A 25,109-nucleotide genomic window follows, 5' to 3' on the forward strand; every position below is an offset into this window, starting at 1 on the left:
CAGGCAACTGACTTTGGGTGGTGAACTATTCTAAAACAGGTTAAAAAGGGTTTTAAGATAGTCTTTGGATTACAGCCATTCATCCACAAATATTCAAAGTTAGGATGGTACCTGGGATTTATGATTAGTCCTCAAGGTTGTGCCCCTCACAGTGCCTTGTAGGCAGAATTACAGAATGGATAAAATGGATAAAAAGATGTTGAGACTCTAGAAAGTGCAGAAAAGAGCAACAAAGATGATTTGGGGACTGGAGACCAAAGCATATGGTTGCGGGAATTGGAAATGTCTAATCCTAACAAACAAAGATTTGGGATGACATGATAGCAATCTTCCAATATTTGAGTTTAAAGTTTTAGAGTTTTATTATTATTTATAGGGCTCTCACAGAGAGAAGAAGGTCAACCTATTCTCCAAAGCACCTGAGGGGAGCCAGGACAAAAAGTAATGGATGGAAGCTTATCAAAGAGAGATCAAACCTAAATTAAGGAGAGCTTTTTTGACATTGACAACAATTAGTGGAACAGCTTTTTTCCAGAAGTTGTGGGTGCTCCATGAACTGGAAGTTTTTAACAAGAGATTAGACAGCCACTTGTCCAAAATCGTAGCTTCCTGCTTTAGCATGGAGGTGGACTAGAAGACCTCAAAGTTCCCTCCAACTAGTAATTCTGTAATATTTACTGTACAATATAATGCACAGACATTCATATGAAAAATATGGAAAATGAATTGTCTTTTAAAGTAAGTTTACATATACTGTTTGGTTTAAATATTTTTGTTAGAATATACATTTTTGTAAAGATTTTCCTAGTTTGCTTTGAATTTTCATTTGTAAAGCAAAATTATAAATATACTTTTTAAAAAAAATTATAAATCTTTTTCAGGTTTGGCCTTTATTTTTCCCCAAAAAATGTCACTGTAACTGTAGCATGCTCTGGGAGACTAAAACACTCTGATACTAGTTTAACTTTGGTTTGAGTCCTGATGTCCAATTTATGTTCATTAATTCTTTTATGCAACATGATCCTGTTTGTCCTATATAGCAGTGGTCTCCAACCTTGGCAACTTTAAGACCTGTGACTTCAACTCCCAGAGTTCCTCAGCCAGCAAAGCTGGCTGAGGAACTCTGGGAGTTGAAGTCCACAAGTCTTAAAGTTGCCAAGGTTGGAGACCACTGCTATATAGGACCCAGAAGGACATTGCTGACATAATCGCTATATCCTATTACAGAGCACCATAATATTATTGTGCAACTATTTGTACCTGTAATAGTGCTGATGTTGTGATAGTCAGAAAAGGTGCTACCTGACTTCTGTTTTATTTTGTTTTTTGCCACTGTAGAATAACACTTACCTCATCCTTAAATTGTAAAGGTAAATGTTAAGGTTCCCCTCACACATATGTGCTAGTCGTTCCCGACTCTAGGGGGCGGTGCTCATTTCCATTTCAAAGCCAAAGAGACAGTGCTTTTCGAAGACATCTCCTTGGTCATGTGGCTGGCATGACTAAACACTGAAGGTGCATGAAGCGCTGTTACCTTCCCAACAAAGTTGGTTCCTATTTGTCTACTTGCATTTTTACATGCTTTCGAACTGCTAGGTTGGCAGAAGCTAGGGCAAGTAACAGGAGCTCACTCCGTTATGCAGCACTAGGGATTTGAACTGCCAAACTGCTGACTTTTCTGATCAAGAAGTTCAGTGTCTTAGTCACTGAGCCACTGCGTCCCCCTTAAATTGTAGTTCAAGGTAAATTATATTCAATTAGTTAGCCACTTTTTGAAATTATGACGGATCCTGAAAGTTACTTACAACCTGATGCCAAAGTTCCAGCAGCTGTCCTCCCTAATCATGTAAATGCATTTCAGTCATTTGGCAATCAGCCTGCATTTACAGCTATTTGCAGCATCCTGTGGTCACGTGACTGATTTACATCAGTTTTGCCAAAAACTGGTGTTTACTGCCTCTTTTTTGCCAATAATGCTTCATAGCAAATAATAGGTTTGCTTAACAACTACAGTGTTCACTTAATATCCACAGATGCATTTCACAACAATGAAAATTTGCTTAACTACTGTTGCAAAAAAAGATTGTAAAATCGATCGGTCACATGATGACCTGCTTTACGAGCATAATGACCTATGACCATAACAGGCAGGCTCTATTAAGGTCATAAGTTGAGGACTATCTGTATCACTTTTGCTTATAAACTGCCCAGAGTCATTTAGACAGTGACAGTGAGATGGCAGTTGGAGCCCTGGTTAGAATGCAGTATTGCAGGCTAACTCTACCTACAGTCTGAAGTTCAATTCTGGCCAGCTCAAGGTTGACTCAATCTTCCAAACCTCCAAGGTCAGTAAAATGAGGAGCCAGATTGTTGGGAGCAATATGCTGATGTTGCAAACCACCCAGAGAGTGCTGTAAAGCACTATGAAGAAGTATATAAGTCTAAGTGCTATTGCTGTGGGCAGTGTTAAATTTGATAAATAAAATTAAGTAGAAATCAAACCCATCGCTATTGCTAAAAGTTCTAGAACTAGAAACATTCCATCTAAAACTATAGGCTTCCTGCCCAATTTCATCCATATCTACTGAGTTAGTTGGAGTTGTACTCATCTTAAGTCAAGATCCATAGGATGCAAGTAATATCTCAATTTTTGTATATTTGTTTGTCTGATTTTTATAGTACTATTTATTTTATGATTAGATGTGCCAGATGTGTGATGCAAATTTTTACCATTACTATTTTTCTCTGTCTCTTTGTTTTGTCATTTATTCCACTAAAATTCAAGGGATTGCCCATTTTATCCTTAAAGCAACATTATCAGGTAGATAAGGTTGAGTAATGTGGGTTTTAATTAATTATGGTAGTCTTAATCAATTAAGCAAAACTTTGTTTTTTTTTTTTAATATATTTTATTCATTTTTCACATTCCATTTGCAATCACTTATATACAGGGTATTTACTATAAGAAAAGAAAAAAAAAGGAGATAAAACGAACAAAAAAAGGAAACACAACTCATCATTCACAACCCCACCTAACCCTTCCATCCTCCATACACCCCATCTACCCCCTCCAACTTTCCTTTCTCCCTCTAACACTCCCCTCCTACTTCCCTTCCCCTCAAGCCTTCCTTCTCCCCTTACTCCCCACACACCCTCCTTACATTCCCCTTACTCCTTCCTTACTCCTCCCTCTTCTTTCCCTCTACCTCCCTCCTTGGTGTATGCCTTTATTCGAGTGTTGTTTGATCTGATAAAAGTAAAATGAACCAAGGAAAAAAAAAATAAAGAAAAAAAAGAACCACCGTATATAAATACATTCTTGTTCTTATTAAGACTATGTTAACACCCCCCCACCCCCCCCCACAAATCCCCATCCCTAATCCTCCCGACTTCCCAGGGCCCACACCTGGCACTACCTTCTGTCTAAAATATCTTGTATACATATGGATTAAAAATAAAAGTAATATGTCAAAAGAAAGAAAAACAGAAAAAAAAAGAAGAGAGAAAAGAAAAGAGAAAAGAAAAAAAGAAAAAAAAAAGAAACCACTCTTTGTGTTGATCTCAGCCCCCATCTTTATCTATGCTTAAATAGTATAATCATTCTATCTATATTTATTCTCGTCTCTTACTTCTTTGCTATTTACCCCAACCTTCTGTAGACTCTCCCGTTCCTCTTCCTAAACCTTATGATCCCTTCCGATAAAATTTAAGCAACGTGGTTCATGCCACATATTCAAATATGACTTTACAGAAGAGTAATCAAGCTTTCCCTTCTAGTAAAATTTAAACAGCGTAAATGATCTTTCTTAACCTCCTTTTCAAACAGTAATTCAAAATAATCTAGCCAAGCTTCCCCTTCTTAGTAAAGTTAAGCAGCGTAGATCAAATATTACTTTACACAGAAATCAATTTCTATCTTAAGATAATTCCAACCGACTTTCTCTTCTAATAGGATTTAAATAACGTAGTTCATTCCACATGCATTTTACCCTCATCCCTTACTTGTCTGATATTACCACTATCAAATTTATGCTAACATTTGTTTAAAATCTAACTCAAAGCAATTTCAACCAACTTTCCCTTCTAATAAAAGTTAAATAGCATGGATCATTCCACATATTCAAATAATACTTTCAGCAAGAGTCAGTTAACCTTCTGTTTTAAATAGTCCCTTCTAACAAGTTTAAACAACATAAATCATTCCGCATTCTTTTTACACCTATCTTAAGATAATCCCAACCGGCTTTCTGTTCTAATAAGCTTTAAACAACGTAAATCATTCCACATATATTTTACCCTCATCCCTTGCTTGTCTAATGTTTACCACTATCAAATTTATGCTAACGTTAATTTAAAATCTAGCTCAAAGTAGTTTCACCCAGCTTTCCCTTCTGATAAGAATTAGTCCGCTTTTTCTACCGGAGAGAGGTCTCAAACCCCCATTCAGTCCTTAACTTTGGCGAATATTTTGAAATGTCTAAATTCTCGATCTCCGTTTTTCTGCTTCTCCGAGGGAGGAAAGGCTACCCCCTCCATCTTGCAGCCACATGGCCTGCCGCTTGCCTTCTCCTTCCGCTTGTCTCTCCTCTCTTCCAAGTGAGTCAGGAAGTCCCGCCTTCAAAGTCCTACAGTAGAAATCTTGAGCCTCCGAAACAGAGTTAAGACGAAATCTTTGATTCTCAAATGTAACCGTGATGCCGGCAGGGGCCTCCCATCTGTATCGAATCTGTTGACTCCTAAGCTCTTTAGTTAAAAAGGTGTAGTCCCTTCTTGCTTTCAACATCTGGAAAGGTATATCTTTGAAGACAATCAGGTCCTGGTCATCAACTCGGAGACTGTTGTTATGAAACTTTTGCACAATCGCGTTTCTAGATTCTTTTGTAGAGAAATGTATAATTATGTCCCTCGGGAGCTGTCGCTGTTCCGCTATCAATGAGTTCTGGTGATAGATTTTCCGAATCTGCCAATCAAATTAAGTCCCGGGCTTCCCACCGCATGGCTGAAGGCTTCAGCAAAGGTCTGTTTCAGATTCTCTTGCTCCTTTTCACGGAATCCTCTGACTCTTATTGCAAATGCCTTCCTATTAAAGTTTATCATCATAAGCTGTTGTTCAGTGTCTCTAATTTTTTGTTGTAAAATTTGAATATTGGTAGTCAAATTAAAATTAGCCTTCTCCAAACTTTCCAATTTGTTCTCTATTTCAGCAGAATAATCTGACAGGGCAGACACGGCTACAAACGTATTCGCCTTCATTTGATTAACTTTAGACTTTAAATCATCATATAGTTCCAATACAAATTCCTTAATTTCTTGTTTAAAATCATTAAACATTTTAAAGAAATATTCCTGTGTTAAAAGTTCTCCAGTAGAGGGCATAGGAGACAAGGCTGTGGTTCCAGTAAAAATTCTTTAAATTCTTTAGACACATTTGTAGCAAGGCGCTTCTTTGACCTGGGTGCCATAATAAATAAACAAGTAAGCAGCGCTTTGGTCCCCTCTGTTTCCAAAGAAGAAGAGTTTATTTTGTTAAGGAGCGGTCTGCAGGAAGGTAAAACCGGCTAAGTATATCCACTATCAATCATCCACGGAGAGAAATCGCCATTTTGAAATCCATTTAGACAAAGAAGTCTCTAAGACAAATGGTGCTGGTATTTAAGATAGTAATAAAAACATAAACCTCACAGGGGTGGGACCCGCCCGTATCAATTCTAGCTTGAAAAAACTTTGTTTTGTCCTGGGGGCGGCTAGCCTGTCTGGGGCTGCCAAAAAAAAAGGCAGCTGAGAAGAACTGGCTGGAGATAAAAGCTCCGCTCCGGCTGGATCTAATCTCTATCCACAGCCAAAAAAGAAAAATGTTGTGGCTTACGAATAGACCCTAGCCTACAGAGCTACTCCCTGCCCCTTTCTTAGCCAAAAAGGGGTGCTATCTATGATCTTATTTAGATATACAGACCAGATCTCTGAGGAGCTCGGTGGAGCCCTCCTCTGCAACAGGCCACGCCCCCAGGAAGTCAATTAAGCACAACTTTGTTTATATAATTATCGGTTTGTGTGATGATTATTTATCAAACATCATGATTATTCATACCTAGGTTTCTCAAACCTGTGCAACAGTTTAAAACCAAGACATAAGATAGCTTCTGTTACGACATACTGTAGGTACACAACATTTGGGCTAAGGGTCACCTAGAGGCCTGGTAGAATCTGTTAAAGCCAGATCAGGGTGAAAAACAGTGAACACTGCATATGTTTCTTAAGTATGTCTGGGTTTGTTGTTTTTCTAAGATTGAAGTGTATAGCATTAGAAACATTACTATAGGGCCCATTTTGTGTCCATGGGCCACAAAAGGAAAGACTGATTTTCAGTTGTCATATACATAAGCATACTACATAATACATAAGCATACTACTGTGGCTACTATTATTCATTGTAATTTGAAATATTTGTGACAACCTGCACTTTGAATAAGTCTTCTAAATAAAGAATATTTTGAAGAGGCATTTATTTTCAAGAGAATGTGCATATTTCTTTGACAGCATCTTTGCAGCAATATTTTTTTTTACCGGAACAATTACAAAACTTTGAAAGAACACAATGTTCAGGTTATCTTGTTTTCTAGTTACAATGCAAAGAATTGATGACATTCCACTGACCTTTACTCTACTTCACTTCAAAAGTACTCCTAATTCCTATTAGTATTTATTGTTTCATGATTCATGACTTGTACGGCAAAACATTTCCCAGTCTTACATTATGAAATCACAAAGAACTACACTGTCCTCTTTGTAGTTCAGGACTGTTAAAAAGAAAAAAAGCAATGCTAGCCATAATTTACTGATTATGATAACTTCCACTGTTTAACGCAATCGAGTTTAAAAATAAATTCCCTAATTTTTATGTCATGTTCCTAAGTCCAGGGTTTTATATGACTTATATACGGTAACTCTCTTGGGCCGAGGGATGATTTTCTATTTTTACACAGTGTATATCTGTGTGGTGTTGTTTTGGTTACATTGCTCTCAGGAGGTACCTCATGACCACTCATTCTATTGGGATATGTCATTCATGGGTAACATCAACAACAACATATTACACTTGTATTTTTCCTGACTCCAAACAGCTCTGGGCAGCTCACAAAAATCAAACAAGGAAATCAATAAAAGTATGAGATAAAACATGGCAAGCTCAACAAGGTGTGGAGGCTGGTATTTACTCCCCCTCATCAAAGATTTGGATGAAGAGCAAGTTTTCACAGCTGTTCTAAACAATAGCAAAGTGGAGTCATCTGGATCTCAGGGGATCCAGCTAAAGAGAAGGCATGCTCCTAGGGTTTGAATACATGATGTTTGTCTACGGAGATTCTCAGTCATGCAGGTCATGGTTGTCCCAAAGGTGCTTTTTCAAAGGCAACTGGACTTTCTGGTTTTTCTTTGAAGACGTTTCGCTTCTCATCCAAGAAGCCTGAGCTGAAGAAGCTTCTTGGATGAGAAGCGAAACTTCTTCAAAGAGAAACCAGAGAGTCCAGTTGCCTCTTGAAAAAGCACCTTTCGGACAATACATGACATTGTTTAATCGAAGGAACTCAGGAGTACAATAGCCCTGCAGGGTTCAAATAGTCAGGAAATAGGTGGTCCCTCAAGTAACAAGACTATGCCGCGAAGGCTTATAGATAACATCTAGCAGCATTTGGAAAGACTGTTGGTTCTCTTGTATGCCAGTCAGAATCATTTTGGGAGAGATGGGCAGCCATATAAATTTGATAAATATCATTTATTATGAATGTAACAAAGTTTCAACAAGATGTTGAACAAATCAAAATAGCTAGTTCACATAAGATGCTAAGCCAATAATAGAGCAGAGCACAATATTTAAACTGTCTTTGCCTCTTTTTATGTTAGATATGAAGAACAATGTCTGCAGCAGGGGTCAAAAGTTGCAAGATGGCAGGTATAGCACACAATCCAGGCCCCACTACCATCATTGAACACATACAAAGGGTGGGAACATGTTGCTGTGCCCCTCATTCTCCCCACCTTATTCCCATGGAGACTTCTGAATAGCAAACACATATTGCATTATGGATCTGATATTACTTCCATCAAAGTCAATCTACAAAATTATGCAGTTATAATGCTGCATTGCAGTAGTAGTCAGATTAAAGGCCCAATTCTCTGGTGGACCTGCAGTCTAGATACCTATTTTCTTGAGCCTATCAATTAAAATAATAATTGGACGCTATTTTAGGTGTCTCATATGTAAAGGTAAATTGATTAGAAAGAGAAATGTTGGTTGGTTTGCTTGTTTAAGCAAGCAAACCAATCTGCTGTTATCTGCTGTTTCGATCACAGCTACAAATCTAGGCAACTTACGTAATACATGTAATTAATATTAAACTACCACACCCCAGATTCTTCTCTCGGTTATTTTGCACAGGGGAATGAGAACATTTTCTTTCTTTTTTGATGTTCTTCTAGATTTGTTAAAACATCGTTTTCTTATTATTATCAGGGACCACAAATATAGGTTGTGTGTGTGAATCTGACATAGCTTATATATTTTTTTATTTCTTGATTTTGCAGTTTTATATGCTATTTCATCTCTTAGCCTGATTTTATATAGTTAACATTTTTAAAAACAGCCCTTAAAGAATGCTAGTTGCTTATTATATAAAGGGAAAAAAATAATGCTTTAAATGGATGAATTGATTCAATTGTGCAACAGGTTGCCAGCGTTAAGAATAAAAATGCTAATGAAAGATGCAATGGTATGAGTCATTGGCCCATAAACTGTTAGCATGATAAGAGATTTATGATAAGCAAATTCATTGGTCATATTCTTTCCAAATAGCTGCTGTAAGAAGATTAAAGTACTGGCTATTTCTTCTATTAATAGGTGGGGAAGTAGACTCAGTAAGAGAGGTTATTAGCATCAGCCATGAATTAAAGTATGGGAACAGAATTACTGCCTTTTTGTGAAGGATCTTCCCAGTGGTCTGAAGACCTGAAAATAACAGCTTACTGCCTTCTCGACAATGAGGTGGCTTTGAGGTGAGACAAAATCAAACTGAACTAAAGCAGGAATGCCTTGTGAATTTTTGCAGAGACAGCAAGGTCCCATCTTTGCCTAGGAATTTCATTACACCTGGCAGTTTAATAAATATTTCAGATCTATTTTAAGATGTAATATTTGTTTCTCCTGTTGACAAGACCTAATGATTTTCAACAGCCTGCCTGTATACCGTAGTACCAGCCAAACTATTTTCTCATAGAATAGCTTTAATAGGGACATTTATAATGATTATTTTCCTGACCCATTCATTTGAATTATTGTTAGTGCTAGGCTAGGCTAAGACAGCAAAAAAGAGACCCCCATAGAGATGTGCCGAGATTTGAATCTGGGTTTTCGTGCCCTTTTCATTGTACTTTCTTTGGGATTAAACTTTGGAGTAAACGAAACCCCTCTATCCCTTTAGCTGAATGAAACACAGATTGCCAAGGTGATAGAACAAACTGCCATGTTTCTTTTTAATCGTTGAACAAGTAGAAGATTAGCAGAGCAGGAGAGGCTATTTTTTTCTTCTATGATGCCTTGTTCCTTCATTCTGATGACCAGACAATTTTTTTAATTTAAAAACAATGCTGCCTTCCTGTGCAGTGGGGCTGTCTGCTGTTTTGTGTCCCTACCCCACCCCACACAGACAATAAAGCCTGTTGACAGTGAAAGGCATGTCACTGATTAGCGTACACTATTGGTTTCCGGTTTGTCATTGTGCTTTCTGAGCCTTTAGTGCAGGAGACGGGATACACAGTTAAGTTGTTAATAAATGATGGGGAAAATAATTGACAAATGTTGTCTCCCTTTTTCCTTTTCAGTGCTAATCTGGGTAGAGCCTAACAATGATTCTTTAAGCCTTGTAGCCCCCTTGTGGCCATGGCTGCCCTTTTTCTTCCACAGAGCCTTGTTGTGAACAACAAGGACAATGATGAGCTGGAGCTGGAACGGGAACTCACCCGAACATTAGAGAACAAAGTAATGCTCCTCTATTTTGGCTCTGGTGAATGTCCTCGATGCCAAGAGTTTGCGCCCATCCTGAAAGAATTTTTTGTGAAACTGACAGACGAGTTTTATATGGAGCGAGCAGCTCAACTAGTTCTCATCTATGTGTCGCTGGACAACACAGAGGAGAAGCAAGATAAGTTTCTGAAGAAAATGCCAAAGCGATGGCTGTTTTTACCTTTCCAGGATGAGTTCAAAAAGTAAGGATCTGAAAATGTAGTTAGGAAATGCCAGAACTGAGGCTGGACTCATAGGCATATTAAGCCACAATTGGGTTTATTTGGTTTGATTCAGTCTTTATAGTCTATAATCTACATTTTATAATTAGCATTATTTCAGTTGTTTTCAGGTCAACAAATTGTGGTGTGAACCTGCTTTACATGAATTAAGCATATATAATGGGCATAGTGATTGATAATTATCCAATCAGTGTAGATATATCAGCAGTATTTGGGGATATTAGCACAGAATGGTTATCTTTTTTAAATAAATTTTATTAAAGTTTTTAGGAGAACACAGAAACTAACACAAACCAAGACAGGATAAAGAAAACAAGAAAAATGCAGAATGAAAAAACAAAAAGAAATAGAAAAGATTTTGATTTCCTTTGCAGCAAATACAAATATAATTACAAATGTATCTCTTATTTTACAATATAAAAAGGTTTCTTTTTTCTCTTATCTAATTTTTTTCTCATCAACAAGTCTACAAACTAACTATAAGCTAAACACGCATTTCTTCTGTTTCATCCAAAAGTCTACAAATGGTTTCTAGTCAGCCATAAATATAGATATTGTCTTTTCTCTGATCAAGAAATTAAGGTAGCCATCTCTGCAAATTCCATCATTTTTACCAACCCATTCCTCCATTGTGGGTAGTCAAGAACATTTCCACTTTTATGCATGTAAAGTCTTGTTGCATTTGTCATATCTATAAACAAGGTTTCTAGTTTCTAATTAGCAATGTATTTTATAAAAAATCTTTTTAAGGCTAGAACATGATGTAATTTAATCCTTTGAACCACTTATTTTTAATCGATCCAATTATATGTTATAGTCAATATTTAAGTCCATTTTATCATATATTCTTTCACTTCTTCTTCTGTCTCATATTTTCTTCCTGATAATTGTATCTTAAGAAAACCATTGTCAGGTATATCCTTCCATTATCTAATCTTCTCATGTTTTTGTTTTGCAATTCCCTCGACATCATGGTATATCATGATGAATTAACCATTTATATTTACTTATCACTTCTCATCTATGTTTCTTATGGTGAAAGCCACAAACATATTGTCGGGCATAAACTAGGTGTATATTTATTCCATACACTAAGAATGGCCCGCCTAGGATAATGATTTTTGAAATCTACATTAATCTTAGCTTTGTCACACCAGAGATATCTATGCCACCCAAATTTCACATCATCTCCTTCTGACTCCAGTAGCCATCTTTTTTTCTAAACAATACCCACTCTTCCATTCAAGCTAAGCAGGCAACAAAGTAAATAGCAATGATGGCGAATCTTTTCGGCACTGCGTACCCAAACCGAAGCCACATGCGTACCAGCCAGCTGGTCTTCGGGTTTCTGGCGCTCTGGACACGTGGAAAGATCAGCTGGCTGGTGAGTATGCATGCACCGGAAACCAGAAGAGCAGCTGGCAACGGTGCACGTGCCCACAAAGAGGACTCTGTGTGCCATCTCTAGCACACCTGCCATAGGTGTGCCATCACGGGTATATAATAATTTCAAATCTGGTAGACCAATCCACCTCTTTCCTTTCCCTATTGTAGTACCTTAAGATTTAACTCAAGGTTTTTCCCCGTCGTACAAATTTAGCTATATTCTTAAACCATGTTAAAATGGTACATTAGTTGTCAAATATATATTGTCTGAAACAAAAATAACAATTCTAGATAAAACATTCCGTCTAATCATAGAAATTCTGCCCAACAGTGACAATTGTACTTTATCGCATTTTGATCTTTTCTAACTTCATTCCATGTTTTAAAATAATTATAATATAATTATTTTGAAATAACACACAATTTATATTGTTGTAGTTATTCCCAAGTATTTTACTTCTCCGTTTTAAAGTCAGTTTTTTATTCATTCATTCTGTTTGATCTTGTATCTTCATGTTTTTTATTAATATATTATCTTTTGTTTATTAATCTTGAAACCTGCTAATGCCCCTAATACTTTAATTTAATTAGAAATTAAATTCCTTTTAACCAGAACCAAGTCATAATGCAAATCCACATGCTTATAAATTGTGCTTTGTGTGGTGGTTTTTTTTTTTTTTAAAGAAAAAGGTATGGTTCAAGATCCAAGACTTAGATCATCAGGATTTATTTAATTGTGGTTTATCAAATGTCATAATGCCTGGGTTCAAACATTAATTTTAGCCAGTGACATCTCAGTTTAGCAATACTGTATAAACATTTAGGCATAAAACTGTGTGTTGAAGATTATCTAGCTCAACTTCTTGCTTAACTATGCAGCTGCACTATATCAGACAAATGACTATGATATTCAGCCCCTGCTGAAGTTGCTTCAGCAAAAAGAACCACAAGAGCAGGCAGGTTTCTACCTTATCCACCAGTTTATTTATATCCCACCTTTGTTATTTTTACAAATAACTCAAGGCAATGAAAATACCAAGTACTCCTTCCTCCTCCTATTTTCTCCACAACAGCAACCCTGCGAGGTGGGTTGAACTGAGAGAGAATGACTGGCCCTCAAATCACCCAGCTGGCTTTCAGGCCTAAAGTACACAGGTGTCAAATTCGACCACATCACGTGATGTATCATGACATATATCGCAACCTTTTTTGCCTTTGCAGAGCCAGGATGGGCGTGGCCTGCACGTGATGCCTTCGGCCCGCAGGCCGCCAGTTTGACAGGCCTGCTAAAGTAGGACTAGAACTCAAAGTGTCTCGCTCTTTAGGCCAGCACTTTAACCATTAGACCAATGGCCCCAAACCTTTGGGCACCAGGGACCGGTTCCGTGGAGAAAGGTTTTTCCGCGGACCAGAGGCATGGTTTTGCATGTTGCCTGCATACTGCGGACGGGACTTCCCTTGTTTGCGCAGATCAGTTGTGACATGGTGTAGGTGCTGGTCCACAAACTAAGAGGTTGGGGACCCCTATAGTAGCCCCACTGCTCTCAATTTATGGAAAGAAGTAATTAAAATTTTAAAGGACAGGATGTACATTAAAACCATGAAAGCCAATATTTAGCATCATCAAACAAATATAAGCAACAAGGATATAGAATTAAATAGCTTTCTAAAAAATATTAAGGGAAGCTAAATGAATACTGGTACTCTCCAGTTCTTATGGACTACAATTTATTTATTTAGTTAAATACAGGCAAAATGGGGTAAAAATTACTTAACAACTGCCTTGCTTAACAACGGAAATTTTAGGCTCAATTATGGTCATAAGTCAAGGACTATATGTCTACAATATTTATCACATAGTGTCACATAGACTTGACTCCGGGTGATATATAAACATGCTAAATATATGTATATAAACATACAGTATATAACTATGTTATGTAATAGTTTTATATGACAGTTTTATATTAAAAAATGCTTTAAAAGGTTTTTTTTTAAAGTTCCAACAATCAGCTGTGCGACAATCAACTGTGCTGCTTGATTTCTAGCAAATATAAATCACGTGGCTCAGCTGATTGTCGGAACTATGCATTTTTTTACTACGGAACTATGCATTTTTTACTACTGTTTCGGGTGAACTGGTAGCATTTTTTACAACCAGTTCAGGAGAACCACCCCGAACCAGTAACATTTCACCCCTGGTCATGACCTGGGGCTATGAGCTCTGTTACCTGTCTATTAGATCTAAATCTTTCTTGATTGGTTGAGACTTTCCAAGAGATCACAAGCAGTTGGGCCCAACTAATTTTGAATGCTTCCTTGTGAGAGAGGGAGAGTCCACCTGTCTTTGGTGGTTCTCCTTCCTCTGAGGATGCTTCCAGTTGTTGGGTGTATAAGAGGTTCCATTCCTAGGTTTTTGCTTCATGGTGTGCCACAGAGCTCTTTCCTCCTCCTATTTAATATGAAAACTAATATTAGGTCATCTTTCAGTCCAGGGTTAGGAAAGTTGAGCTTTATCTCTGCTGGGCTTCCAAATGATGTTGCAAGGTGCTTTCTCAGTACTTGGAGGCTGTGGGGGCCTGGATTGGGAAGAACCAGCCTCAGTTGAACCCTGACAAGACTCCATGGTTGTGGGGTTTTTTGGGGTCCTAAGTATTTAGTGATTTTGATCATTAACTCTGAATGGGGTAACACTATCCCAGGCAGAATGGTACATAATCTGTGAGTTGTCCTAGATTCCTAACTCCTACCTGAGGTGCAGACGGTGGCATTATCTAGGACACCATTGGACAATTACATTTGTGAGTCAATTGTACCCATTCCTAAGCTGGAAGCCACTGCTTGTGGTAACTCATGCCTTGTTCACCTTCCAAGTGAACTATTGTAATATGCTCTACATGGGGCTATCATTGAAGAGCATTTGTAAGCTTCAATTGATCCAGAATGCAGTGTTACTTGCATTATTGGGCACACCATATCACTGCTGCTACATGAGCTGCACTGGATTCCATTGGGCTTCTGGGTACAATTAAAAGCTCCCACCTTTAAGCCCTGCTTGGAATGGGGCCAGATTACTTGCAGGACCACCTATCATTGATGGTTCCTAATCATCCCATTAGATCAAACAGAGTGGGCATACTCTGGATGCCATCAATGGAGCAGAGCAACCTGGTGCACCACAAGAAGTGTGCCAACTTTGTCATGGTGCCCATCTTGTGAAACAGTCTCCCTTTCCTTAAAATATAGATAGCCTTGACCCTGCTGGTTTTCCAGAAGCTGTCCAGAACTGGATCTTCCCCCAGGCACAGGGGTTGGGAGTTTGTGGTGTGGATGCCGTTTATCTGAAGAGCTGATATTATGCTTTTTAGGGGCTTCAACCCAATTTGTTTATTGGATCTGTATGGTTGGTTTTTATATCTGTTTGCCATCAAAAGTTCTGTAAGTAGGTAGATAGAGATAAGTTCAGAGATGTTGGTGAAGAAGCTCATTGAGCAACCTTGAGAAGCAACCCTATTCTGGATCTTGGCTATAGTGACACATAAGGACGGGGTGTCAGCACTCTCTAGCTGCTGCTCCTTTGTTACACAATATGCTCATCTGGAGTCTAACTGTTGCTAATCAAGAGCTTCATGCTGGATCTCTCCAACTGCTAATCTGAATGTTTTCTTTTCACTCTCTTGCTAAAGCAGGATTTAATCCCTACAACAGGGATAGTAGGAACAGACAGCCTAATGCTGAAAATAGGATCTCTGTGCTGAGTTATCTGGGCCATAATATAGTAATAGCATATTTTGCATTTCCTTGTCTCTTCTCTATATTGTTGCTGGAAGTGGGAAGATTAATTATATGATGATGTCACAGGGCTAAGTAAGAGATCCAACCTGTTATTGGGGAAAGGGAAAGAAGTTTGCAGATAAATGCTTTAGGGAAGGACCCAAGGGTGAGCTGGACCCATATCCATACTGAATTTGGAGAGATTATCAGAGTGCATTGTTAAAAATACAGTCTGGTAAATGTAACTTTGAAATGTTAGAAGATGGCAAGCAAAATGTGAAGAGACCTAAAGAAGGTCTTACTCACAGCAGGCTGGGGGCATTAATCAAATTTATCTCATTCATTTATTTTCAGAAAGCAAAAACAAACAGAAAAAGTGAAAGAACCAGGATGTCTTGTTAGAGTACTAATAAAGACTTTCCTTGCCACCTCTCCCACTGCAGGTGCTAAACCTCTTCTTAATAAATTGACAATACGTGTTTGGGACTGGTATATATTGATGATAATGTCCAATCGTTGTATCTGAGTATAACCATACAAACAAATGAATAATTGTAAAAAAAAAACACCTTAGGTTCGTGATACCTCTTTCAGATTTCCTCCTATGAAAATCCCAATATGTGCTCCCCATGTTCCAGCTCAGAACTTTTGAAACTTATTATTTCTTTCTGCAACATTCCTAGGGAGCTGACATTAAGATTTTCAGTGACCCATCCCCCTGCGGTGGTAGTTTTGAAACCAAATGGTGAAGTCATTGCCCACAATGCTGTGGAAGAAATCAAAGAGCAAGGCACAGATTGCTTCAAGAACTGGCAAGAGGCAGCTGATTTAGTGGACAGGAACTTCCTTTTATCTCAGGACTCTGAGGACATGACCCTGAAAAGTATCACTGATCCCATTCGGAGGTTCAAGTACAAACTGGTTAAGAACAAAGAAGAAGAAGCAAAGATGGTGATAAAGGTGAAGTCTCCTGAGGAGATGTTCCTTCTTGGAACTTCAGGTTGGTGAATGTGAGTGTTCCCAAAATATCATCTATGAACATTAGATATCTACAACCACACTGTGGTTGGACACAGACATTGTTAATTGCAGATGTATTTCGAGACTTGGAAAATCTAGAATATTTTTTTTCTAAAAGAAAACGTGCAGCTATGAAATTATTAGATATCTATAGAGTGTTTATTTGTAATTGGAACCTGGAATGAATGTCATAATGCACTCAATAGGGCTGTGAACACTTTGAAAAACATTCTGAAGGGCTTCAGACCTCAAAACCACACAATCTCTTTTTTCACACTGTCTGATGAGCCTAAATATTGTCTGTTTGAAAGGGTGAAATGATTAAAGACCCAGTGATCCTTAAAGTCCTTTTTTTATATCCTTTAAGGGCTTAGGCTGAAATGACTGGATGTTTTAATGAACAGCAGAAGTGCTGTGCTCACACTTGCCTCAGATCTAAATCATTTCTTCCAAATACACTTATTTTACAAGCATGCCTAGCTCTGGGAGACCATGGGGCTGCACTGAGCTTTCCTTCCTGGAATGACAACACAAACCACGCAAGATAAGAGTGAAAATAGCTTTGTTTGCATACTTTATCATAAAACACTTTCCGAGCAGATCTCCCTTCTGACAGAACCCATCAGCATTTTGTTGTCTGAAGCAGCTCATTTAATTACATGAGGGGAAGGGGGAGACCCTTGTTACCAACTCTCAGCATGTCTTTTGATTTTCTGGCATCAAACATTATCCTCTGGCCAGGGTCAGAGTTCCTCAGGTGATATTCTTCCTACTAAGCAGTTGTTCTTGGGCAAGCTGCCACCAACTCTTTTAGCAGGAGAGGACGTTTTTCTTCCCAGCTGAACCAAGAAGTCTCTGTCTGTTTTAAGTCTCAGGTTTGAAGTGACTCTAAATTCTAATTGCTTGCCTTGCCGCTTAAGGGACTAGCCCTGCAAGTATAGTGTTAAGTCCTGGGACTTCCGACCTGGGCTGAGCCAAGTTTCACTGATTGGTTCCAGCGCACTGGGGGACAGGCGGATTGGCTGGCCACCCGATAGCGGTCTTACAAATAGCCGTCAGACGGCCTCTTGTTGTCTCTGTCGTAGTTTGAATTGAATTGAATTTTATTATTTGTATGCCACCCTTCTCTGGCAGGACTCAGGGCAGCGAACAATTCAAAAGGGGAAAAGGGGAACATAAAATGAAATACAGATAATTAAAATAAGCAAGAATCACACAACCATACAAGTCGAGAGGGGAGGGAACTCATCACCCCCAGGCCTGCCGGCAAAGCCAGGTTTTGATGGCTTTTCGGAAGGCCTGGAGAGAGGTGAGGGTCCGAATCCCTGCGGGGAGTTCATTCCAGAGGGCCGGAGCTGCCACAGAGAAGGCCCTCCCCCGGGTAGTAGCCAGATGGCATTGGCTAGTAGATGGAACCTGGAGGAGGCCAGCCCTGTGAGATCTAATGGGTCTGTGGGAGGTAATTGGCAGCAGGCGGTCTCTCAAGTACCCAGATCCAATACCATGAAGGGCTTTATAAGTTACGACTAGCACCTTGAAGCGTATCCGGAGACTAATCGGTAACCAGTGCAGCTCACGGAGGATAGGTGTAATGTGGGTGTACCGAGGTGCACCCACAATCGCTCACGTGGCTGCATTCTGGACAAGCTGAAGTCTCTGAATACTCTTCAAGGGCTGCCCCCACAAGTTCTATGTGAGCTTGTTAATAAATGGTTCAAATGCAACTTGGCGTCTGGTGTTGCCTCGGCTGCGAACAAAGCACTGGTCAGAAGTCCGAGGACTTAACATATAGTCCCTTAAGTATAGTCAAACATATAAAGATGTTTTAAAAGAGTAAATCCAAATACACGAAGTTTTATTGATGACCTAATACCATTCCTTCTCTACAAGCTTCTCTATTGCCATTTTTTTATAGGTGGACTTTTCCATTTTTTTCTTTCAGTCACTCCTTGGTCACTCTCAACTTGCAATTAACTCTTTCTCCTAACTGCAAACATCTTTTCTTAAAGATCTGATGAAGGCAGGAAATTTTAATTCCATAGTACCATCATCCATAGCATAGCAATGCTATATTTCAGTAAATGAAAAGCTAACTCTTGTTTTTAGAGACTGACTGCACATTTTACTTTGTCTGAAAATGGAAACTATCCAGAGCAGGGGTAGACAAAATTTGGACTGGAGAAGTAAAAATGGTACTTTATTGTTTGTTAACAAGCAGAAGTGAAAAAAAAGAAACATAGGTAATATTAGTTTTGTAACCTATGGAATAATGAGTGGGAATTGTTATTTCAAAGAAATTTAATGTGGCATTTGACATATACCACATATTTTTATCAGATTCCTTTGAGAACATATAACCAATCCTTTGACAGCATACAACCAGAATCAGTTATAATCACCCTGTTGTAGGGAATTTGGGTTTGTCCTCTTATTGCTATATTTTGCTCTGAGATTCATAGTATTGCTAAGCTAATAAATATTTTTTTCTAGCTGTTTTCCTAATAATTGAGATCTATTGAAGTATCAAGAATTATGAATAATAGATCATCAGCACCATCATGAAAGCCTACAAGCATTATTTTGCCTAACTTGCTACAGTGATTATTTCTAATTAATATGGGTCCTGTTGTTTTCTGCAACGTGAGTGTGTAATAACCCTGTTTAATTAAATGGAATTTAAAAAAGAAATGTTGCCTAATTACTTGTAGTTCTTTCTATTGTGATATATTTTCATGCAATTGTCAAAACATTTTCTTTCTTAGACCTAATACAATGTTACTTCATGCATTCTTAAATATTATTTTCCTAATTTAAAACATGTGTTACTGAAAATCTAAAATCTGTTGAAATTGATACTAGGCTCCTCTTTTCTTTTAAATTTAATACTGTAAAGAAAGGGGAAAAAACTTTACCTGCTGATTTTTCCATACTAGACATCTGTTCCAAGAACAAGAACAAGTTGGCTTTTTAATTTTGTTTTTATCTCTTCTCAGGCTAGTTAAGAACCTTTTTGTTTTCTTTTTTGATAAAAAAAAATTTTTGTTTCTAGTTGGATTATTTACAAATGAAAGACTTCTGTTACTGAATTTGAATAGCATCTTAATCTTGTAATTTGAGCACATATGGCACTGTGTTTAGCTTTAGAAAGCTGCTAATCTGGATTTAACTTCAAACAATGAATTGACCATGTGCCCTTAGCCCAGCTCCTATTCTCTGAGGTCTCAACCCCAACCTGCATATGGTATGCAGGATCTTCTTTACAGGGAGGATACAGCATTGTAATTAAATATGCAGAATTTTAATATTGGAAAACAGTTGCTTTTAGTTGAAAGAGCTTCTCTACCTCAGTATATATTGTTTTAGTCTTGCAACAGTCCTGCAAGGTAGGAACAGGTAATCTTGTTAGTTCTGAGGGCCATGTCAACTGCCAGATCAGGCCACAAAATGTGTGCAATTTCAGATAATACACATGCACAAATATTCCTTGTATGTAGAAAGACATACCTGAGTTGTCAATCTCTACCTTGCAATAAATTAGTATCTCCATTCTGAAGTGGGAGTGGGGCAGTCATAAGATACTTAATGTCATTTTCCTGATCATGGTGTCTTCCAGGTATTTGGAACTTCAGTTCTCACCATCCTTCAGAGTATTGTGTTAGAAAAAGCTGTCATTATTTGTGGTACTGGAAGGAGACTTCCCTTGTTCATAATTTAGTTTTTTTTAACTATTTCCTGTTTTTCCTTTCCAACACTAAATTTCTGCACTTTAGCTTGCCAGGACAAATTCAAAAATGGAGACAAGTCTTCTCTCATTCAATTTTGACTTTCATTTGGGAAAGTTCTCCTTCTACCTGTGGCCTTGGAACCACACCCTGAAAATGTTTCCTGGGGATTCAGGTAGGAAGTGGTTAATAAGAAAGAGTAAAGGAGGAACATTGTCTTTCTTTCATGTAGTACAGAGATTCTGTGGGAAGAAGCCTCTCATTTCATCACTCCTACAAAAGGAATGTGGAAAAGCTGCATCGGCTGTCATTCTTGTGTGTGTAACCCAAATGGCTCATCCATTCTCTACAGATAGGGGACGTGTCCTGGCATTTCCACATCTAGTTCTCAGATGAAATTGAGAGTAAGAATGGCAGGTAGCAGCTGGACACATTCTGATCTCTAAAGGTACAACATTTCAAAGAGAAAGTGAGCAAGAGATTATCTTTTTGGGAAAGAGAGGCAACCTTCTCCAGAAGTAATGTCACATTCTAGATAGAAACACTTTTGTTCAAAAACCTTTTGGGAGAACTCTGTAAAGAACCATTTCCTCTCTTTTCGAGGAACCACATTTTTCTACAGAAAATGCAAGGCTTGCTTTTGAGCTGGGAATGAATTTCTGGACATTTTAATGGATACCATCATGTTCGTCTTCTTTTAATGCTTGGAGACTGAGAGATCTGTTCCTCGACCTATCTAGATCACTGCCCTCCTGAACTTCACTTGAACGATGAAGATTGTTCAGCTGCCCTTAATGGACTCTGACTTGTCAGATGAATTGTTCGGTTTTTATAAAAGTACAGGAATATCTTTCTGGAAACTGAGAATAATGCACCAAGGAAAAGCATAAAGACCTGGAGGCTTGAGAGTTAATTGGGTTCATGTGCTACATTAGATTCTGGAGTTGATAGATTATCCTGGTAAAGAACAGAATATATAATTTGCTAGCGATGTGGAACAACAGTGCTGAATATAACCTGTAACCAGGGTCCGAGGATGGAGCCTAATGACTTCAGATACACTTGCAATGGCAAGCAATCAGCACTAGATATTCAATCCTTAGCCAATAATCCAGAACTCCTGAGTCATATTTGGGCCACTACAGAAGGCCTGGTTGGTAGTAAATTCTGCTCTACCAGGCTCCTTCAAGTCAACAAGAATCTACGAGACATAGATAAAAAGTTCCAGTGTTTCCGGGAACATTTACAGCAAGATGGTAAGTACTGGAAGTTTTTTAATTACTGGTGGTGTTTTTTCAATTTCATCTTGTGCATTATTTATTATTAAACAAAGTTATTTAGCTGCCCAACTCCTACACAGTGGCTCTGGGCGGAGTGCAATATTAAAAATCTACATCTAAAAATTCACATGGCTGCGACAACAAAATCAGACAAGCCATTTAATTGGCTCCATATGGAGTCCCCAAGCCTGCTGACAAAACCATGGCTTCAAGGCCTTTTTAGAGAAGAAACAAGTTGAGGCCAATTTTATCTCTGAGGGAATGATTTCTATTATTCTATTATTTATTAAACACATTTAATTAAATATCCTCTAGGAGTCAGAGGAGACTACTATCCATGAGAACCCCATGATTTAGGATGCCAGTTTAATCACTTATTTCAAATTCTGTATTTTGTTTGAACTACAGTACTTTTTGGTTCCCATTGCCTGAGTAGATTGTTTACATAAAATTGCAAAAAAGCTTGTTCTTTATTATCCCCAATATCTAGCACTGTAGCCATCACGCTTGTAAACAAATTGTGTTTTAGTATAATGTAATATTAGAAGTTTTAATATATTTGTTAAAATGCAGGAAAGATGTCAGACCTAAGTTATTTGTTTGTAATTGCATGTAATGAATTGTTTTACATATACAGTGTAGCTGGCTGGCCCCATCTTGTTTCTGGGTTAAATAAAGACTCTTAAGTTATCCCATTAAAACCGAATGAGTTTAAGAGGTGAACACTTAATGACCACAAGGTGAATGAAATCCATGGGCTTAAATGTGCTTAATTTTGTATTGGATGTAGCCAATTAATGTTAAAACTCCCACTGCACTATTCGCTAAATTACTAGTCTATGAATGCAACAATAATACCCTTTCATATTTTTACAGATTTTTATATTTCAGATATTTTTGTATCTCTGTAATAAACAAAAATATTGTGAAGATTTTTCTGACCTTGCTTTTTTCTTCTTTCCTCTTCCTGAAGTAGTTCTTCTCTCTCTCTCTCTCTCTCTCTCTCTCTCTCTCTCTCTCTCTCTCTCTCTCTCTCTCTCTCTCTCTCTCTCTCTCTCTCCCTCTCTCCCCCTCTCTCTCTCTTTCTCTTTCTCTCTCTCTGTGGGTGTTCCAAGGTATTTTGGAGGGATTCTTGGCTAACAGGTGGGATAAAGGTGGATTGATGCAGAATTCTCTATCTTCTGTTTGAAAATTTAAAGTTGATGTGGAGGACAGTATGGATCTGTAATAGAATAGTTGTATGGTATTATAATCAGTAGGTTGTTGCATAGTTCTGCATAGCTCCCTTTACAAAGCAGTATAATTAGCAAAGGTAAAGGTTCCACTTGCACATATGTGCTAGTCATTCCCATCTCTAGGGGGTGGTGCTCATCTCCATTTCAAAGCCGAAGAGCCAGTACTGTCCAAAGACATCATGTGGCTGGCATGACTAAACGCCGAAGGAGCACGGAACACTGTTACCTTCCCACCAAAGTGGTCCCTATTTTTCTACTTCCATTTTTACATGTTTTCAAACTGCTAGTTTGGCAGAAGCTGGGACAAGTCACGGGAGCTCACTCCGTTATGCGGATTCAAACCGCTGAACTGCCAACCTTTCTGATTGGCAAGCTCAACATCTTAGCCACTGAGCCACCGCAAATTCAGTGTCATGTAATTTTGGGGCATCCAAAATTACATGGCAGCTACAGAAAGTTAAATTGTTATTCAAATGGTTGAATTACCCACATGTTTATTTGTTTTAAAAGAGCCATCTTAAATCTGTTCCTTAATCTGTCATTTGTAGTTCAACCTTGGGCTGTTTTAGTTTAGCAAGTACTCATGATCCTTCCAGGTTTTTCAAATATATATTATTTTTGAGGTTATGGGCAATATAGAAAAATAGAATGAAATGAAATGGAATATTCTTTATTGGCCAGGTGTTATTGTACACCCAAGGAATTTGTCTCTGGTACATAAGCTCCATATATACATATACATATACATATACATATACATATACATATACACGCAACAAAGTGATAAATCGTAAATCATAAGATACAATCATAATATACTATCAAGAAGGTGATACTCATAAGATACCAGTAACATCTATGGGGTGCCATGTTATAAATAGCTGTGATATAATCCTATCATCCCACAAGGGAACAGAGGAGCTACAGTATTTGCAACCTTTGTTGGCATTTCCTTGCTTTTTCCCTCATGGAAATACTGCTTTCATATAAAAGAGAATCTTTTTCTTTCTTATTTGACAGATTAATTTGAATTCTTCACTAGCAGTGGGTTTACATATCAAAGAATAAGAGGCACCAGATCTAATTGGTGAGGCACAAGCAGACATGGTTTTATATTTATATGGGATGAGTAGTTGACTTCTCCCCAGACATTAGATTATTGCAGCTAGGACTGGCATTCTAGGCTTGTTGACATTGCCTTTACACACACATAAGCAAGTGTGAACATAAAAAGGTGTGGAGCAGCTGCCTGTTTTTTCCCCTTCATTATACATTCTCATTCACAACCTTGCTCGGCTGCTGGGCTAGTTCTATACCAGGCAAGGAGCCACATACCTCCAACCACTATTGCTATTGCTATCTTATTTTGTCACGCCTTTAATACTTGTATCAATTATTATGAAATAATTATTTCATAACACAAGGCAGTGAACATACCTGATACTCCTTCCTCTTCCTGTCATCCCTACAACAATAATTACAAGCCTCTAGTAGCAGAGAAAGCTACGAGTGTGCAAAGGTGGAGATGGAGGGGGGAGTAAGTTAAGGTGACCAGATTTTCAGATTGGAAAAGAGGGACACCCTTGACCGGGGGGGGGGGGGGGGGCTTGATTAAAAAAAATTTTTTTTGTCAAAAGGTCACCCCAGGACACTGAAACCAGCATAAATACGAATCTGTTGCCAAACAAAATGTTGATCACGTGACCATGAGGATGCTGCAACGGTCGCTAAGTGTGAAAAATGGTCGCAATGGTCGCTAAGTGTGAAAAATGGTCGCAACGGTCGCTAAGTGTGAAAAATGGTCATCAGTCACTTTTTTCAATGCCATTGTAACTTTGGTCACTAAATGTTTTCCCCCTCCTCGAGACTCCTCACTTCTTCCTTCATTCCTCTTGCTTATCTACCTTCACCTTATCTGTCTTCTGCTCTTTCCCTCTCTTCCTTCCTTCCTCCCTCCTTCCATCCTCTTCTTTCCTCACTCACTCCCTTCCTCCTTTTTTCTCTTCCTTCCTCCTTCCATTCTTTATACAATATAAAATTCAATGAGGGTGAAACACACCAAATCTGGCAAAGCTGCCTTGCACCAACCTGGCCTGCCCATAGAATAGCAGCCACTTTGAGACACATAAACCTGGTCTGAACATATTGCATCACAAAGATTTGCAAAGATCACATTTGCAAAAAGGAACATTTCTTGTAGTAAATACATTTTATAAACAATTTAAAAGTAAAAATCCCCCCAAAATAATAAAAAAGGTATTCTATAAATAAAAGAAATCCTTAAAAACCATTGTTAAGTATTACACCAGCAATAATTTATACTGTCACCATTTCAAACTATCATCAGAAATACGAATCCGTTGCCAAACATCAACATTTTGATCGCGTAACCATGA

The 25,109-nt window shown here is 38.2% G+C and overlaps 1 protein-coding gene across 1 annotated transcript; it reads left to right on the forward strand.

Annotated features, from left to right (window-relative positions):
• Positions 1 to 9,931: 9,931 nt before the first annotated feature.
• Positions 9,932 to 16,430, forward strand: NXNL1 (nucleoredoxin like 1). Its single transcript, XM_032211051.1, is given in 3 exon segments — positions 9,932 to 10,257; positions 16,140 to 16,389; positions 16,392 to 16,430. Coding segments are annotated over 3 exon segments (615 nt in total).
• Positions 16,431 to 25,109: the final 8,679 nt, after the last annotated feature.

The sequence above is a fragment of the Thamnophis elegans genome, chromosome 2, assembly GCF_009769535.1.
Source record: "Thamnophis elegans isolate rThaEle1 chromosome 2, rThaEle1.pri, whole genome shotgun sequence".
NCBI lineage: Eukaryota > Metazoa > Chordata > Lepidosauria > Squamata > Colubridae > Thamnophis > Thamnophis elegans.